This window comes from Stomoxys calcitrans, chromosome 1, assembly GCF_963082655.1.
Source record: "Stomoxys calcitrans chromosome 1, idStoCalc2.1, whole genome shotgun sequence".
Lineage (NCBI taxonomy): Eukaryota > Metazoa > Arthropoda > Insecta > Diptera > Muscidae > Stomoxys > Stomoxys calcitrans.
The window spans coordinates 233,050,818-233,071,498 of record NC_081552.1 but is presented as its reverse complement, the minus strand read 5'-3'; the positions used below and the strand labels follow the sequence as shown (position 1 = coordinate 233,071,498).

Sequence of the window (20,681 nt, the reverse complement as noted above, 5' to 3'; positions counted from 1 at the left end):
CATATAGCATTATAGGTCTGACAACTGCAACATATATCCGATGCATGACACGCGGTCTAAACCCCTAACTTTTTCCAATGGCTCACTTGTAGGTGTACAGGGCAAGAGTTTCCTTTCTTGCCCTTTCAAAAATGTTGGATTTGAAGTTCACAAACAAGCCATCCATTGGATCCGGTTAAGTATTGAGCAGTAGGTGGACTTTCGAAGCGCCATCCACCAGACCACAACACCATATAGCATTAAAGGTCTGACAACTGCAGTATATATCCAATGCATGACACGCGGTGTAAACCCCCCAACATTAGCCAATGGCTCTCTTGCAGGTGCCCTTTCCAAAATGTTGATTTGAAGTTCAGTTTTCTGTCCAGCAAAACACCCAGGTATTTTGCGCCTTTTGCAAATGGAACATTCTCTCCACCCAAGTAGACAGGTTCCACTGTACTCAAATTGTATCTCCTGCTGAAAAGAACTACTTCTGTCTTACACGGATTTATATCTAGACCACTATCGGTAACCCACTTTGCTGTTGCACGTAGAGCTTCCTGACGCACATTTTTAGAGTGCTGGGAAACTTTCTCCTAACCGCAATTGCCACTTCATCAGCATACGCGACCACTTTTACGCTTTTTTCTTCCAGAGGCATCAATATATTGTTAATGGCTATATTCCAAAGTAGAGGAGACAGTACACCTCCTTGGGGTGTTCCTCTGCTGACCCATCCTTTTAGATTCACAGATCTCAAGCCTGCCGTAATGCATCTTTTAGTTAGCAACTTATTAATAAACTTTCTTACGGTAGAGTTGATGCCTAGAAACTCCAACTCCTTCATGATTGACGTCGGTTTTACACTATTGAAAGCACCTTCAATGTGAAGAAATGCTGACGTTGTATATTCTTTGACAGCGAGAGAACCCTCTATGTAGCCGACTAGGTTGTGAAGGTCTATTTCAGTGGATTTGCCTTTATTATATGCATGCTGCTGCCGCGACAGGCACTCTCCAGGGATCTTTGCCCTAAGATACCTTTCTATCAACCTCTCGAGAGTCTTTAGCATAAAGAATGACAGACTAATAGGACGAAAATATTTCGCCTTCGCGTGGTAGGGTTTTCCTGCTTTCAGAATGAAAATGGCTTTCGTGTTCCTCCATCCCCCGGGTATATATGACATTCTGATACAAGCAGAGTATATCTCCCTAAGCCAGGGAATCAGCCTATCAAACACAGCTTGCAATTCAACCGGTGATACATCATCAGGGCCTGGCGACTTAAAGGAGTCGAAACTTGTTATCGCCCAAGGATTTTCGTCTCAGACACAATTTCCCCTATAATCTCCCAAGAATGCATACCAGTGACAACCTGTTCTGGCGCCACATTGTCCGATGGTGGTTTTCCCGGAAAAAGTGTATCAACGAGTAGTTCTAGTGTTTCCTCACTAGACATTGTCCATACATTCTCTAACTTCTGAATATACCCCATCGTAGTAGGTCTCGAGGACAGAATCTTCCTTAGCCTAGAGGCACCCAGATGTATCCTCCACAGAGCTGCAGAATTCTACCCTGGATTTGTTCCGAGCCTTTCTAAGCTCGCCCTTATATTTTCTTAGCTCAGCCTTATAGATGTCCCTATCGTGTGGTGTTCTTCAGACTTTTGCTCTGTTGAAGAGTTTTTTTCTGCAGTCCTTCCTTAGACCAACCGGCTCTGGGGTCCAGCATGTCGGTCGCTGTTTGCTCCTTGGCTTGGCTCTAAGGCATGCGGACACAAGCGAGTCATTCAGGGCCTTCGTAAGGCCTTCCAAGGCTGCAACTAATATAACGATGATCAGAGAATCTGTGGCTATCCAACACTTACCAGTCGCACATTCTTCCATTTATATCTTCCGATACAAAGGTAATATCAAGTACCTCCTGCCTGGTCCTGGTAATAAAGGTCGGTTTATCCCCTTTGTTACAAATCGCCAGATTGCAACTTATAATTTACTCATACCATCGAGGTATACTCGAGGCGAAGAGGAAGGGAAGAGGTTTCCGATCGGATACCTGAGATGAACCTTGAAGTCGAATGCGAGACACTGCTGCCAACGGCTTAGTCTTGGACTGACGGAAATCTAGTATTGCCATCTGGAAGATCATGTTACACAAATGGATCAAAGCTAGGGGACAGAGTTGCCCTGGGGTGTCTACATTGAGAACCCAGGGACTGAGATCTGTTTAAGACTGACTGACCATAATACGGTCCTTCAGGTGGAGATCCTTGCGATCACGGAATGCGTGAAGTGGACGTCAAGTGTGAACATCTTTACCGAGAGTAAAATTGCCATTAGGGCAATAACAACCAGGACGGTAAGGTCGCGAACAGTCTTGCAGTGTAATAAGGAGAGTAACGCCTTCTCTGAGGATGGCAAAATCCGCATTGTTTGGATGCCGGGCCATAATGGAGTAAGGGGAAATGAAAGGGCAGACGATTTGGCGGTAAAGGCCAGAGGACTGCCGTCAATAAACTTGGTTAAGCCGAAACCTTTCGGGTCGACGTAGTCCGAATTAAGGGAGTGGGTGACGAATGCTCATGCAAGCTTTTTTTTAGCAAAACTCTGGCTGAGATTTGCCAGAGCTTACATGGGTGATTAATCTCCTTGTATCTCATTAATGATGACTGTGTCCTCCAAATGTTTCGAATATTCCTGCTTCACTGCAACATGAATTCAATTTCTTTTGCTTAAGATTTCAACACCATTTTGCACACAGCTTCATTTGACATGCCATTACGAGTTGAAGCTCTCTCACTCGCAACTAAGCAATTCTTAATTGAAGTGGGTTTTTATTTTAATTATTTGTATTATGGCCAGGCGTCACCAAGTTGTCCGTCATGCAATTAGGTCAACTTTGCAACTGTAAATTCATAACTCATCAGCCATTCATCCAGGCAGAAGGGGACCATCTCTCTGCACCTCTCTGACAAAGACTCCAACACAAAAGAATGGAGATTTATGTGCCAGCATTTATATTAAAGACACTTTCTAATTATTTTCCATTTCTTTAATGATGTGATTAATCATACAAAATATTTGCCCTGGGAAGAGGGCCAGCAAAGTATGACTCTCAACCATTTTACAACCAGCAGGATTATATTTTTTAAAGTGGCGATTACAAATACTCGCCTCTTGCATTATGAAACCATCGGCTGGATGGTTGTACGGCCTTTGCTTCTCCTCCATTCTTCTTTGTGGCGGGCTGGTCTGAACTCTTCATGGCTCATTTGTGGCATAATGCCGCCTGCCAACCATGAAGTGACTCAATGAACGTTCGTTCATTGTAGCTCATTGTCCTTCATGATGCCACGAGGATGATTTCATGTAATTGCGTATAATTTCCATTTCACCATATGCCTTAATTTGGACACATTCCCTTTCCAAGTATCCTGCTGGGCTGTTTTCAATGGAAATTGAATTGAATAAACAACACTGTAGCCATGCACAGAGAGGGAGCGAAAGAAGATAGAGAGAGAGAGAGAGAGAGCAGAAAAACGCCTTCTTCGCCATATCCTTACCGGAACCATGGTCTTAATGCGTCTTAATGTTCGCAGCCACAAGTATCAATTTTCCCAACAAACGAAGATAATTTAAGATGACTCATTGTTATGTAATGAGGTCAACAATTTAAACACTTTTTTTCTTTGAGAGATAATGAATGTTTTCTCCTCTTGCATTGTTTGCATCTGAATTGAAATAAATTAATTGCATTGCAATAACATTGCATACCTTAAGGGGCTGCATTAGTGGCAAAAGGAGATGTTTGAGTCATTCGTTTATGCGATATCCCAACCATCATGCAATGTTTATTAGATTACTTGGGCCTAACGAAGGCGGCATGATTTGTCCAATTAAGATGATATGTGGTATGTGAAAATTGTAGGGCCGCTACGGCGGCACTATAGGTCCTCCTGATGGCAGGGGGATTCGACTTGGTTCTTATTCAGGAACCATGGGTGTCTGGAAGAATGGTTCGTAGACTAAGAATCCCGGGATTTAAACTACTCAAGTTTACGGTGAATATGAGACACAGAAGCTGTATTCTTGCAAAGGTTAGTCTAAATGTTTTTCTTTTCCCCTCGCTAAGCACTGAAGATTTAGTTGTAGCTAGCCTTGATGTAAACAAGTCTCCTAACTGGCTGGCTTACCTATATATGGCACACGATTCAGAGATGCCGCCTTCTAACTTTAAGTTGATGGTTGAAGCCGCTTCTGTAGGGAAGAAGATCCTCATGGTAGGAAGTGAGGCTAATGCTCATCACCAGATATGGGAAAGTTCGGATGTCAACGAAAGGGGTGAGCTGCTTATTGAATATATTATAGGTTAGGTTGAAAAAAAGGTGCAGATATTGACCCGCCCCATGCCACTAAGGGCATACATCTAAGCCAGTAATCGGCTTGTTGTGCGCTCTAAATAGTAAAAAAGTAAGAGCGTGCTAAGCTCGGCTGGGCCGAATCTTATATACCCCTCCACCATGGATGGCATTTGTCGAGTTCTATGCGCTGTATCTCTTTTTAGGCAAACAAAGAATATTGAATAAGAACAGTTGTGCTATTGGAGCTACATCAAGTTATAGTCCAATTCGGACCATAAATCAATGCTGAACATTGTAGAAGTCATTGTGTAATATTTCAGTTCATTCGGTTAAAAAATGCGCCTTGTAGGGGCTCAAAAAGCAAAATCGGGAGATCTGTTTATATGGGAGCTGTATCAAACTATTGATCGATTCAGACCATATTAGACACGTATGTTAAAGATCATGAGAGAAGCCGTTGTACGTTGGGTTGCGCCATACTAAACGCAGTTATTGGAAAACATAACAAAACACTACGTGCAAAATTTCAGCCAAATCGGATGAGAATTGCGCGCTCTATTGGCTCAAGAAGTCAAGATCCCAGGTCGGTTTATATGACAGCTATACTAGATTATGAACCGATTTGAATCATACTTAACACAGTTATTGGAAAAGATACCAAAACACCACGTGCAAAATCTCAAACCAATCGGACGAGAATTGCGCCCTCTAGAGGCTCAAGAAGTCAAGACCCAAGATCGGTTTATTTGGCAGCTATATCAAAACATTGACCGATTTGAACCATACTTAGCGCAGTTTTTGAAAGTGATACCAAAACACCTCGTGCAAAATTTCGGGCAAATCGGATGAAAATTGCGTCCTCTAGAGGCTCAAGAAGTCAAGACCCAAGATCGGTTTATATGGCAGCTATACCAGATTATTAACCAATTTGAATCATACTTAGCACAGTTGTTGGATATCAAAACAAAACACGTCGTGCTAAATTTCAGTCCAATCGGATAAGTATTGCGCCCTCTAGAGGCTCAAGAAGTCAAGATCCCAAGATCGGTTTATATGGCAGCTATAACAGGTTATGGACCGATTTGAATCATACTTACCACAGTTATTGGAAACGATACCAAAACACCACGTGCAAAATCTCAAACCAATCGGACGAGAATTGCGCCCTCTAGAGGCTCAAGAAGTCAAGACCCAAGATCGGTTTATTTGGCAGCTACATCAAAACATGGACCGATTTGAACCATACTTAGCGCAGTTTTTGAAAGTGATACCAAAACACCTCGTGCAAAATTTCAGGCAAATCGGATGAAAATTGCGCCCTCTAGAGGCTCAAGAAGTCAAGACCCAAGATCGGTTTATATGGCAGCTATACCAGCTTATAAACCAATTTGAATCATACTTAGCACAGTTGTTGGATATCAAAACAAAACACGTCGTGCTAAATTTCAGTCCAATCGGATAAGTATTGCGCCCTCTAGAGGCTCAAGAAGTCAAGAAGTCAAGATCCCAAGATCGGTTTATATGGCAGCTATAACAGGATATAGACCGATTTGCGCCATACTCACCACAGTTATTGAAAGTCATAACAAAACACTTCGTGCGAAATTTCAGGCAAATCGAATGAGAATTGCGCCCTCTAGAGGCTCAAGAAGTCAAGAACCAAGATCGGTTTATGTGGCAGCTATAACAGGTTATGTACCGATTTGCACAATACTTAGCACAGATAATGGAAGTCATAACAAAACACTTCGTGCGAAATTTCAGCCAAATCGGATGAGAATTGCGCCCTCTAGAGGCTCAAGAAGTCAAGACCCCAGATCGGTTTATATGGCGGCTATATCAAAACATTAACCGATTTGAACCATACATAGCACAGTTGTTGGAAGTGATACCAAAACACCACGTGCAAAATTTCAGGCAAATCGGATAAAAATTGCGCCCTCTAGAGGCTCAAGAAGTCAAGACCCAAGATCGGTTTATATCGCAGCTATACCAGATTATAAACCAATTTGAATCATACTTAGCACAGTTGTTGGATATCAAAACAAAACACGTCGTGCAAAGTTTCAGTCATATCGGATAAAAATTGCGCCATCTATTGGCTCAAGAAGTCAAGATCCAAGATCGGTTTATATTGCAGCTATACCAGATTATGAACCGATTTGAATCATACTTAAAACGGTTATTGGAAAAGATACCAAAACACGACGTGCAAAATTTCAGTGATATCGGACGCGAATTGCGCCCTCTAGGGGCTCAAGAAGTCAAGATCCAAGATCGGTTTATATGGCAGCTATATCAAAACATGGACCGATTTGAATCATACATAGCACAGTTATTGGAAGAGATACCAAAACACTATGTGCGCCCTCTAGAGGCTCAACAAGTCAACACCCCAGATCGTTTTATATGGCAGCTATATCAAAACAAGGACCGATTTGGCCCATTTACAATCCCCACTGACCTACACTAATAAAAAGTTTTTGTGCAAAATTAACTTAACTCCTGCGAAAGTTAGCGTGCTTTCGACGGACGGACGGACGGACGGACAGACAGACGGACGGACGGACATGGCTAGATCGACTTAAAATGATATGGCGATCAAGAATATATATACTTGATGGGGTCTCAGACGCATATTTCTAGGTGTTACAAACAGAATGACGAAATTAGTGTACCCCCATCCAATGGTGGAGGGTATAAAAAAGTAACCTCGAAAAAGAAAATCTAAGTTAGGAAGTCCGTGCTACTTACAATATCCTCAATTGCTTTCAATACCACTCCCCTAAGTTTGCTCATGTCTTGTATTGTGTCTCCACCTAAGTACCGGTAACTGTTGAACGCGAAAGCCGAGCAATGACAAAGGAAATACTCCAACGTCTCATCATCTTCCTCGCATGCTCTAGCCATGCTATCACTTGCCGCAACGATTTTATTTAAGTAAGCTCGTAGTCCTATGTGTCCCGTTATGATACCAAAAGCTATACCGACCTTCTTCTTACTTCCTTTCAGTAATAGCCTCGTCTTCTCCCTATCTGGATCCCCCCATTGGATTTTCGCCATCCTACCGACCGTTTCGCTGTTCCACAATGTTGCAGGCGGATTCGTCGCCCACTCCCTTAATTCGGACTGCGTTGACCCGAAAGGTTTCGGCTTAACCAACTTTATTGACGGCAGTCCTCTGGCCTTCACCGCCAAATCGTCTGTCCTTTCATTTCCCCTTACTCGATTATGGCCCGGCATCCAAACGATGCGGATTTTGCCATCCTCAGAGAAGGCGTTACTCTCCTTCTTACACTGCAAGACTGTTCGTGACCTTACCGTCCTGGTTGTAAAATTGCCCTTATGGCAATTTTACTCTCGGTAATGATGTTCACACTCGACGTCCTCGCGTTAGCACCAAACCACTTCACGCATTCCGTGATCGCAAGGATCTCCGCCTGCAGGACCGCATTACGGTCAGGCGGCAGTCTAAAACAGATCTCAGTCCCTGGGTTCTCAATGTAGACCCCTAGGGCAACTCTGTCCCCTAGCTTAGATCCATTGGTGTAACATGATCTTCCAGATGGCAATACTAGAGTTCCGTCAGTCCAAGACTAAGCCGTTGGCAGCAGTGTCTCGCACTCGACTTCAAGGTTCATCTCAGGTATACGATCGGAAACCTCTTTCCATGCTTCCAGTTTTCTTATCATCGCCTCGAGTATACCTCGATGGTATGAGAGTATATTAGAAGTTGCAATCAGGCGATTTGAAACAAAGGGGATAAACCGGTCTTTATTACCAGGCACAGGCAGGAGCTACTACACATTTCCTTTGTATCGGAAGATATAAGTGGAAGAATATGCGACTGGGAAGTGTTGAATGACCACAGCTTCTCTGATCATCGTTATATTAGTTGCAGCCTTGGAGAAAATACTGCAGAAGTGGTACCTCGGCTAAACAGAAGAAAGGCGGATTGGGATAAATTTCGGCACAAATTCTGCACGTCTATCCCTTCTAGATCAGAAAAGGAAGTGGAAACTACGGAGGACGTAGACAAAGTGGTCAAACGGATCACGAAGGCCCTGAATGACTCGCTTGTGTCAGCATGCCTTAGAGCCAAGCCAAGGGGCAAATAGCGACCGCCATGGTGGACCCCAGCGATGGTTGGTCTAAGGAAGGACTGCAGAAAACTCTTCAACAGAGCAAAAGTCTCAAGAACACCACACGATAGGGACATCTAAAAGGCTGAGCTAAGAAAATATAAGGGCGAGCTTAGAAAGACTCAGAGCAAATTCTGGGTCAAAATCTGCAGCTCAGTGGAGAATACATCTGAGGCCTCTAGGCTAAGGAAGATTCTGTCCTCGAGACCTATTACGGTGGTATATATTCAGAAGTCATAGAATGTGGGGACAATGACTAGTGAGGAAACACTAGAACTACTCGTTGATACACTTTTTCCGGGAAAACCACCATCGGACAATGTGGCGCCAGAACAGGTTGTCACTGGTATGCATTCTAGGGAGATTATAGGGGAAATTGTGTCTGAGACGAAAATCCTTGGGCGATAACAAGTTTCGACTCCTTTAAGTCGCCAGGCCCTGATGATGTATCACCGGTTGAATTGCAAGCTGTGTTTGATAGACTGATTCCCTGGCTTAGGGAGATATACTCTGCTTGTATCAGAATGTCATATATACCGGGGGGATGGAGGAACACGAAAGTCATTTTCATTCTGAAAGCAGGAAAACCCTACCAACCGAAGGCGAAATATTTTCGTCCTAATAGTCTATCATCCTTTATGCTGAAGATTCTTGGGGGGTTGATAGAAACATATCTTAGGGCATAGATTCTTGAAGATCGCCTGTCGCGACAGCAGCATGCATATAATAAAGGCAAATCCACTGAAATAGACCTTCACAACCTAGTCGGCTACATAGAGGTTCTCTCGCTGTCAAGGAGTATACAATGGAGGCACTTCTTGACATTGCAGGTGCTTTCAGTAACGTAAAACCGACGTCAATCATGAAGGAGTTGGAGTTTCTAGGCATCAACTCTACCATAAGAAAGTTTATTAATAAGTTGCTAACTAAAAGATGCATAACGGCAGGCTTGGGATCTGTGGATCTAAAAAGATGGGTCGGCAAAGGAACTCCTTAAGGAGGTGTACTGTCTCCTCTACTTTGGAATATAGCCATTAACATTCTATTGGGTTGCCCAAAAAGTAATTGCGGATTTTTCATATAGTCGGCGTTGACAAATTTTTTCACAGCTTGTGACTCTGTAATTGCATTCTTTCTTCTGTCAGTTATCAGCTGTTACTTTTAGCTTGCTGTAGAAAAAAAGTGTAAAAAAGTGTATTTGATTAAAGTTCATTCTAAGTTTTATAAAAAATGCATTTACTTTCTTTTAAAAAATCCGCAATTACTTTTTGGGCAACCCAATAGTATTATCTCTGGAAGAAAAAGGTGTAAAAGTGATTGCGTATGCTGATGACGTGGCAATTGCGGTTAGAAGAAAGATTCCCAGCACTCTAAGAGATATACTTCAGGAAGCTCTAAGTGCAACAGCAAGGTGGGCTACCGAAACTGGTCTAGGTATAAATCCGTTCAAGATAAAAGTAGTTATTTTTAGCAGCAGATACAAGTTGCCTACAGTGGAAACTCTTTCCTTGAATGGAGAGAAGAAAGCGCAAAATACCTGGGTGGTTTGCTGGACAAGAAATTGAACTTCAAATCCAACATTTTGGAAAGGGCAAGAAAGCCAACTCTTACCCTGTACACCTGCAAGGGAGCCATTGGCAAAAGTTGGGGGTTTAGATCGCGTGTCATGCATTGGATGTTTACTGCAGTTATCAGACCAATAATGCTATATGGTGTTGTGGTCTGGTGGACAGCGCTTCAAAAGTCCACCTACTGCTCAATACTTAACCGGATCTATAACATGGTTTGTTTGTGTAACTCAAATCCAACTTTTTGGAAAGGGCAAGAAAGGCAACTCTTGCCCTGTACACCTGCAAGAGAGCCATTGATAAATTTTGGGGGTTTTGGACCGCGTGTCATGCATTGGGTATATACTACAGTTGTCAGACCTATAATGCTATATGGTATTGTGGTCTGGTAGACGGCGCACCAAAAGTCCACGTACTGCTCAATACTTAGCCGGATCCAAAGGATGGCTTGTTGAAATGGCAAGAAAGGCAACTCTTGCCCTGTACACCTGCAAGAGAGCCATTGGTAAAAGTTGGGGGTTTAGACCGCTTGTCATGCATTGGGTGTATACTGCAGTTGTCATACCTATAATGCTGTATTGTGTTGTAGAATGGTGGACGGCGCTTCAAAAGTCCACCTACTGCTCAATACTTAACCGGATCAAAAGGATGGCTTCTTTGTGAACTTCAAATCCAACATTTTGAAAAGGGCAAGAAAGGCAACTCTTGCCCTGTACACCTACAAGAGAGCCATTGGTAAAAGTTGGGGGTTTAAACCTCGTGTCATGCATTGGGTATATACTGCAGTTGTCAGAGCTATAATGCTATATGGTGTTGTGGTCTGGTGGACGGCGCTTCAAAAGTCCACCTACTGCTCAATACTTAACCGGATCCAAAAGATGGCTTGCTTTTGTATCGCAGCCGCGCAGACACCATCTGATGCACTGAATTTAATGCTAAATTGTGGCTAGACAAATTGCATCGACCACTGCCGTGGGGTTAAGGGAGCTTTCTCTCATTGGTCATGGGGCGGCTACGGACACTGTGTCATCCTTGCTACGGTATACGATGTTCCAGGCAGTATGGTTTGCACCCTACTTGAGCTGCTTTTTGATAAAAAGTACTGTACCACTATTCCTGATAGAACCGATTGGAACTACGAAATCCCTGTTAACAGAAGTTACATAGACTTCTATACGTGTGGTTCCAAACTAAACGACCAGGTGGGCTTTGGGGTGTACTCTGAAGATCTAGAACTGGTCATATCGTAAAGGTTATCCGGCCACTGCAGTGTGTATCAAGCGGCGATCCTTGCAATTCAGGAAGTGGTGGAATGGCTAAGATATAATGGCTAATATAAAGGCCACCGTAGCGCAGAGGTTAGCATGTCCGCCTATGACGCTGAACGCCTAGGTTCGAATCCCGGTGAGACCATCAGAAAAAAATGTGCAGCAGTGGTTTTCCCCTCCTAATGCTGTTAACATTTGTGAGGTACTATGCCATGTAAAACTTCTCTCCAAAAGAGGTGTCGCATTGCGGTGCGCTGTTCCGACTCGGCTACAAAAAGGAGGCCCTTTTTCATTTGGCTTAAACTTGAATCGGACTATTCTCATGGATATGTGAGAAGTTTGCCCATGTTCCTTAGTGGTATGTTCATGCAATTTGCAATGATATTTGGCCTACATTTTTTCTCAGACAGCCAGGCAGCCATTTAATACCAGGAGAACGTATTTCTGAACACAAAAATCGCCCAGGACTGTGGCAGATCTTTCAACGAGATGGCTGAAAAGTTCAAAATTTACCTGTTCTGGTTGCCGGGCCACAGAGATATCCCAGGGAGTTGTAAAGCGGACGAGCTTGCGAGACTAGGAACTACCCTACCCATTCCAGGGATACTGGAATCTGTGGGTATGCCTCTATCGACATGTAATCTAAGTTTTTAGGACCAGGCCCGAAGGACAACAAATGATAGATGGTCACAAAGAGGGGACTGTGAGCATTGCAAAACTATGTGACCTAATCGAGACTTGAAGAGGTCTACTGCTTTGCTGTCATTGGCTAGAATAGACGTCTCAGTCATTGTCTCCGCCATGACAGGTCACTGTCTAATCTGAAAACATGCTGACAGACTGAAGAGGTTGCCAGCAACGACTTTTGCAGAAGCTGTGAGGACTTCGAAGGAGGAGAGACTTTAAGACACCTTCTGTGTGTGTGTGTCCCGCACTAGCAGTTAGAAGGAGTTCCACTTTAGATTCTCACTTCTTTGAAAACCTGTCTGAGTTAGCGAAACTAAACATTCGCTAGTTATTGCGATTTTTTAAGCGATCAGGATGGTCCAACCGTAGGAACTAGAAGGCAGCTGTTGTGGTTGTATTCGACCACCCTTACGGGTTACCGCGTTGATTGTAGAATCCCATGTTGATGCAGATATGTGTGGCGTAGCCCGTGAGGGCTGCCGTGTCCTGTTTGTGTTTATCGTCCTGTTGTATGTTTGGTGCATACTTTTGTATGCTGGCTAAAGGTCGGCTTAGGGCGATTCTTCTCATCCAGGTGACCAGTCCGGAACTGTATGGGACTCAAGTGGTAGTAATCTTTTAAGGCTACGAAGTCTGACCGAAGACTTTAATCTGGTACCACGGGTGTCACGAGCCCCTGGAACTTCGGTTCCAGCCTGACATTGGTGAGGCCCCAGGAAGGGAGCAACGTGGTGGCTGTGATTTGTACCCAAATCGCGGGTAAGGCATAAGCTCGGCGTGGAGTTGCGTTTTCAACCGGGTGCCGTTACCCATAAATCGGAAGGAGTTTTAGGTAGTGCTCCGCTTCTAACCAAGTAGGTGAACACGTCCAAATACGTGGGATCGAAATGGTACTCATGTGTGGATGGGTAACCATATGTGGGGGCATTGGTAGACGCATTGTATTCACCCTTGGTCCTTGGGCCTCGCAGGTTTGGTCCGTGATGGCAGGTATCTGCGTTGAACTCGACATTCGTATTCCTGTGGTATCACAATGGACAAAAACATCCAAGTGAGTCTGATGGCAGACAGCCACTTAAACCTAACCTAACCTATTGGGTTGCCCAAAAAGTAATTGCGGATTTTTTAAAAGAAAGTAAATGCATTTTTAATAAAACTTAGAATGAACTTTAATCAAATATACTTTTTTACACTTTTTTTCTAAAGCAAGCTAAAAGTAACAGATGATAACTGACAGTGGAAAGAAGGCAATTACAGAGTCACAAGCTGTGAAAAAATTTGTCAACGCCGACTATATGAAAAATCCGCAATTACTTTTTGGGCAACCCAATATATAAAATACGATTAGTATCCCCAATGATGACTTCAAATGCTGCCCGTATAGCTTCAGTATGGGACTGAATCTCCCCATATAACTGTTGCCTTATTTCACTTGCTGGGACTAGAAATTTTGTCACAGATACATCAAAGTGATGCAGGTCCTTGAAGATTGGCTAGGACTATCGACTACATTTGGAGTCTTCTAGGAACTTAATAAGCTATATCGATCTTCACACTGGTTCAGATTTGGATATAGCTCCCATATGAATCGATTTAACTTATTGAGCACCTAGAAGAATCAACTTTTATTCGATTGGTCTAAATTGGTGCAGCACCCACACTACATACCGCGCAGGTGGCCCGTAAATAGGTATAACTTCCAAATAAAAGTATCCCCTGATTCAAATTCATTAGGTTTTGAAAGTCTTAACCACCAAGCGATTTCAAAATTCCTATATAAACCGAGTTAATCAGTGTAAGGTTTTCCCAGAATCCTTCATGGTGGATAGCAACACACCAACCACTATGGAACGCGTTTCGTCTTTGGTTAGAAGACTTTTCAACCATATAAGGTGTAATGGCTTCAAGGGCCGTGCGTTGGTATGTTGTGTTTGAATCGTATTAATAGCGAAAACCACGCTCGACAACCCTGTCTATTAGCTGTACTTTTCCCAATGCATGTATTTTGTGTAATGACAGACATTCTGTCTGTGACAAATTACACTTCTGCCGTACTACACATGATTTTGTGCAACTGTAGTGATGGCTTCGAACGCTAAGACAACGACAATGGCTCTCGCTGTTGTTCCGTGTGGTCAGGTTCGAATCCTGGCCGGGCTCTGCCAAATTTTTCATTTTTCAAGTTTTTTTTTTTTGCCTGTTAGGGCAAAGATCATTAAATTTTTCAATCTTTGTTTGTTTCTCTTTCGAGATGAGCTCAATGATCAAAGGTGCATATGGAAAAGGAAAGCCAAAGACAGCAACACGTTTAGCCAATACCCTATGGTATTTTAAGAAATCTCAGTAATTAATAACTACCATTTTTTTCGCTACAAAAAATTCTCAATAATTCCTCCTTCCCTTCACATCGTCTGTGTGTGTGTGTGTGTCTATTTGAAGCTCTTTGTCATTTAAACACACTTAAGTGAAAATATTAACAACAATTAAATTATTCAGTTCCATGTGTTTTTCGCCCCCTTATTTCACTGACCTTTCTCATATAAATTTCCTTATTAATTTTTTTCCCTGTTCTTCTTCTTCTTCCTCTTCTCTTCTTGTACTTGACAGGTTTTTCGGATCCCTATTGCATGCTGGGAATACAGCCAGATGGTGGCCCACCCGTATCACCTCTGCCACTGCCACCAACACCACGAGCACTTTCAGCGGATATGAACGCATTCGATAACAACGCCAGCGATTCGCCGCCACATCGAAAGCATAGCTTTCGTTTGAGTTTCAAGCGACGCGAGGGCAATCGTAGGGAGCAGCGGGATTCATTGGGTGGTCCGGTACCAGCAAAATTCATATGTGCCACATCAATCAAACCGCACACGCTGACGCCCAAATGGAATGAGAAATTCAAATTGTAAGTAAGCCAGTCAATCAGACCTACATAGAAACTGCCACAACAAGATAAAGCCTTCATGGCAGTATAACAAGCACGACAGGGTGGGCAAATTAAATTGGGATATTATAGGGGAAAAAATAAAAACAGAAAACAAGTAAAAGTGGATTCTGATAAAATATGGGAGCTATTTCTGGTTAAAGACCGATTTGGAGCGTACCTGGCACAGCTGTTAAGAGTCATAAGAGAATACTATGTGCAAAATTTCAGACAAATCGTATGAAAATTGTGGCTTCCAGGGACTCAAGAAGTCAAATCGGGAGATCGGTTTATGTGGGAGCTATACCAGGTTAAAAACCGATATAGACCGCACTTAACACAGTTGTTGAGAGTCATAAAAGAATACCATGTGCAAAATTTCAGACAAATCGGATGAAAATTATGGCTTATGAAAATTATGGCATCGGTTTATATGGGAGCTATATCAGGTTATAGACCGGTTCTTGGCACAGTTGTTGAGAGTCATAAAAGAATACCATGTGCAAAATTTCAGACAAATCGGAGGAAAATTATGGCTTTCAGGGGCTCAAGACCTCAAATCGGGAGATCGGTTTATATGGGAGCTATATCAGGTTCTTAACTGATTTGGCCCGTACTTGGCACAGTTGTTGGAAGTTATAACAGAACATCATGTGGGACATTTCAGCGAAATCGGACAAAAATTGCAGCTTCTACAGGCTCAAGAAGTCAAATCGGAAGATCGGTTTATATGGGAGCTATATCAGGTTCCTGACCGATTTAGACCGTACTTAGCACAGTTATTGGAAGACATAACATAAGACTATACGCGAAATTTCAGCCAAATCGGACAAAAACTGCAGCTTCTAGAGGCTCGAGAAGTCAAATCGGGAGATCGGTTTATATGGGAGCTATATCAGGTTCCTGACCGATTTAGACCGTACTTGGCACAGTTGTTGGAAGTTATAACAGAACATCATATGGGACGTTTTAGCCAAATCGGACGAAAATTGCAGCTTCTACAGGCTCAAGAAGTCAAATCGGGAGATCGGTTTATATGGGAGCTATATCAGGTTCCTGACCGATTTAGGCCTTACTTAGCACAGCTATAGGAAGACATAACAGAAGACTATACGCGAAATGTCAGCCAAATCGGACCAAAATTGTGGCTTCCAGGAGCTCAAGAAGTCAAATCAGGAGATCGGTTTATATGGGAGCTATATCAGGTTCTTGACCGATTTGGACCGTACTCGACACAGTTTATGGAAGTCATAACAGAACACTATGTGCAAAATTTCAGCCCAATCGGACCAAAATTGTGGCTTCCAGGAGCTCAAGAAGTCAAATCGGGAGATCGGTTTATATGGGAGCTATATCAGGTTCTTGACTGATTTGGACCGTACTCGACACAGTTGTTGGAAGTCGTAACAGAACACTTTGTGCAAAATTTCAGCTAAATCGGACGAAAATTGGGCTTCCAGTTGCTCAAGAAGTCAAATCGGGAGATCGGTTTATATGGGAGCTATATCTAAATCTGAACCGATATGATCCATTTGCAATCCCCAATGATCTACATATTATATAAAGTATCGGTGTTTAATTACAAGCGGCTAGCTTTACGCGTTCGACCTCTGTCGTGATTGGACATGGCTCGGACATGGCTAGATCGACTTAGAATGTCGATCAGGAACATATATTCTTTACTAGCCGAACCGGGCCCGCTCCGCAGCGCCTTCTTTAACTCTCTAATATCTTTTTAGGGTGGGGACACTTGGCCCTGAATGCGCATATCGAATTCGTGCCTATGACGCTGAACGCGTTCGAATCCTGGCGAGAACATCGGACAAAGCGGTGTTTATCCCCTCTTAATGATGGCGACATTTGCGAGGTAAAATGCCTTGCATTGCCATTTAAAAAATCTTCCCCAAAGAGGTGACGCACAGCAGAATGCCGTTTGGACTCGTGTATAAAAAGAGGTCCCTTATCATTTAGTTTAATCTTGAATCGAAAAGCACTCATTAATGTATGAGAATTTGCCTCTTCTCGGTTCCTGGTGGTCATGTTCTACCTTAGGGTAATGTTCTCATTAGGGGAGGGATGGCACCTCAGACCATTCGACTCAAATATGGACACCACATTCGTGCTGCACTGCCAATTCCTTTTAATTTAAGCCCCATATTGCCATGGCCGGAAAATATGAGCCGTTTTGAGGGTGTTTTGGGGCTGGGGCGACCACCGGCACTTTGTACTTAGACTCAAACTGAAAATAGACATCGAATTCGTTCGTTATTGCCAACGCAAATGAAGTTCAGTTTAGGGGGTGCTTTAGGGCTCTAAAATTGGATATCAAATTAGTTTTCTACTTTCAAATACCTTTTATTTGAGTCCCATATGGTCATAATGGGTCAAATAACCCTTTGACGTATCTTTAGGAGGAAAAGCGCCACCTAGACTTGAACGCAAATTTTAATGCCATTTTCGTAATCTACTCCTGAATACCTTTCATTTGAGTCCCATATAGTCATGGTCGGCTAATATGCCCATTTGGGGGTATTTGGGGGTGGGCGACCTCCCATTACTTGGACCTAATGTTTTATGCCATATGTGTAATCTACAGCCTAATACTTTTCATTTGAGTCCCATATTGACATGAACTTTGAATATATCTGTTTAGAGAAGTTTTGGGGTTAGGGGTGGAGGTGCCGCTGGGTAATTGGACCCAAATTTTGATACCATATTCGTTTTCTGGTCTCCAATACCTTTTCTGGTCTCCAATACCCTTATTGTGCCCCTCTGACCACTTTCGGATATGGGTGGTGTTTTTGGCGAAAGGGGGAGGGTCCGCCTCCACCCAATATCTAAAAATTATATATCTTATGTTTCCTTACAGAATAACGTACAAAATCTATGAACATTTTAAGAAAATGGGCACAGCCAAGTATCATTTAGTCTCAATGGGTCTAATGGCATTTTTGAGGGGTGTACTGCCCAACTATACTTCAATCAGATTTTCTATGCCAGATTCGTAATCTACTCCCGAATACCTTTCATTTGAGCCCCATATTGAAATGAACGTCCAATGTGTCTGTTTGGGGGAAATTTTGGGTTGGGGCGGCCCGATACTTACACTCAAATTTTAATACCATTTTCGTATTCTACTCTCCAATACCTTTCATTTGATACATATATTGTCCCGATCGGTCCACTTTTGAATTTGGGTTGTGTTTTTGGCATAAGATCGGTCCGTCCCCCTTCCGATATCGAAAAATTATATAGCCTATGTTTCCTTCCAGACCAACCCATATGCGAAAATCGGTTTAGCGGTTTTTCAGTCTATATGGAACAAACAAACCGAGTCCCATATATCCGTGATTGGCTAATGTGCCCATTTTGGGCGTTTGTATGGGGGGTGGGGTGACCCCCTATACTTCGACATGACTTTGTATGCCAGATTCGTTATCTACTCCCGCATACTTTTCATTTGATACCCATATTGTCCTTATCGGTCCTCTTTTGATTTTGGTTGGTGTTTTTGGGGTAACGGGGGAGGGTTCGCCCCCCTTTCGTTATAAATAAATTATGAAGGCTATTCTTAATTCTTGACGATATTCGTAATCTATCCCCGAATACCTTTTATTTGAATCCCATATTGTCATGATCGTCAAATAAACCTGTTTTAGGGGGTTTTGGATCTGGGGCGGCCCCCCAGTTACGTGGACCCAACTTTTGTTATGAAATTGGTTCTCTACTCTTGAATAACTTTCATTTGAATCACATATTGTCCCGATCGGTCCACTTTTATATTTGGGTAGTACTTTTGGAGTAAGGGGGAGGGTACGTCCCCCTTCCGATATCGAAAATTATATGTAATCTACTCACGAATACCTTTCATTTGAGTCCCATATTGTCGCGAACGTCAAATAAACCTATTTTAAGGGGTATAAACCTATTTAAGGGGCCCAAGTACTTGGACCCAACTTTTGTTATGAAATTCGTTCTCGACTCTTGAATGCCTTTCATTTGAATCCTATCCACAGATTGGGTCTGGGATTAGTATACTAGACTAGTATACCCCCTATCCTATGGTGGTGGATATATAAAAATTGTCCATGTGAATCTGATTTAATACTGCTTCTAAAACCTTTTCTATAGCCTTTTCAACATTTTCGCTGGCTACTGTACCTACAACCACATACATAAAACGCTACTTTTAATTGATTAACTGTAGCACAGGAAATTGTCCTTAAAAAACAGGAAATGAAACAAAAGAAAATTAAATTTCTGGTTAAAAGTTGGCGTGGCATGCAGTGCACCTCCTTTTCCTTTTGCTCAATACAAGTGTACACACATGCATGGGTGTGTGTGTGTGTGTGAGTCAAAGTGTACTGCTGACTAATAAAATGAAACAAAATTTACTCCTGCGGTTAAAGGCATTAAAGTTGTACGTGTTGGAGTGTTGCCACTTTACCCACATATCCTTCAATATCCTTGAAGTTGATCAGAATTCAAAGAAGACATAATACGAAAAGGTTGCCTTTATTTGCCTGTGCTAGACTTCGATTAAAGATAACAAAATTGATGAAAAATACAAACTTTTAAAAGGTATTACATTCCAATAAAACAAAACAAGTTAGAGCGTGCCAAGTTCGGCCGGGCCGAATCTTTTATACCCTCCACCATGGATCGGATTTGTCGAGTTCTTTGCGCAGTATCTGTTTTTAGGCAAACAAAGTATAATGAATAAGGACGGAGGAGCAGCTATATCAAGTTATAGTCCGATTCGGGGCTCAAGAAGTGAAATCGGGAGATCGGTTTATATGGGAGCTGTATCAAGTTATAGATCGATCTGACCATATTGCACACGTATGTTGAAGGCCATGAGAGGAGACGTTGTACAAAATTTCAGGCATATCGGATGAGAATTGCGCCCTCTAGAGGCTCAAGAAGTCAAGACCCAAGATCGGTTTATATGGCAGCTATATTAGGTTATCTACCGATTAAAATCATACTTGGCACATTTGTTCGATATCATAAAAAACACGTCGTGCAAAATTTCATTCCAATCGGATAAGACTTGCGCCCTCTAGAGGCTCAAGAAGTCAAGACCCAAGATCGGTTTATATGGCAGCTATATTAGGTTATCTACCGATTAAAATCATACTTGGCACATTTGTTGGATATCACAACAAAACACGTCGTGCAAAATTTCATTCCAATCGGATGAGAATTGCGCCCTCTAGAGGCTCAGGAAGTCAAGACCCAAGATCGGTTTATATGACAACTTTATCAGGTTATGAACCGATTTGAATCATACTTAGCACAGTTGTTGGAAGTGATATCAAAACACTATGTGCGAAATTTCAATCCAGTCGGAAGAGAATTGCGCCCTCTAGAGGCTCAAGAAGTCAAGACCCAAGATCGGGTTATATGGCAGCTATATTAGGTTATCTACCGATTAAAATCATACTTGGCACATTTGTTCGATATCATAAAAAAACACGTCGTGCAAAATTTCATTCCAATCGGATAAGAATTACGCCCTCTAGAGGCTCAAGAAGTCAAGACCCAAGATCGGTTTATGTGGCAGCTATATCAGGTTATTGACCGATTTGAACCATACTTAGCACCATTGTTGGAAGTGATATCAAAACACTGTGTGCGAAATTTCAGTCAAATCGGATGAGAATTGCGCCCTCTAGAGGCTTAAGAAGTCAAGACCCAAGATCGGTTTATATGGCAGCTATATTAGGTTATCTACCGATTACAATCATAC

General features: G+C 42.6%; 1 protein-coding gene across 2 annotated transcripts in view; it reads left to right on the top strand.

The window, feature by feature from the left end:
- Positions 1-20,681, top strand: part of LOC106094000 (BAI1-associated protein 3) — a 420,062-nt gene that overhangs the window by 204,823 nt on the left and 194,558 nt on the right. For both annotated transcript variants that reach the window (XR_009396576.1, XM_059360897.1), the window contains exon 7: positions 14,614-14,911. Coding sequence is in view for 1 of the 2 variants with exons in the window: in XM_059360897.1 (XP_059216880.1) it covers positions 14,614-14,911 (298 nt within the window). In the remaining variant the exon portion in view is untranslated. The remainder of the gene's footprint in view (positions 1-14,613; positions 14,912-20,681) is intronic.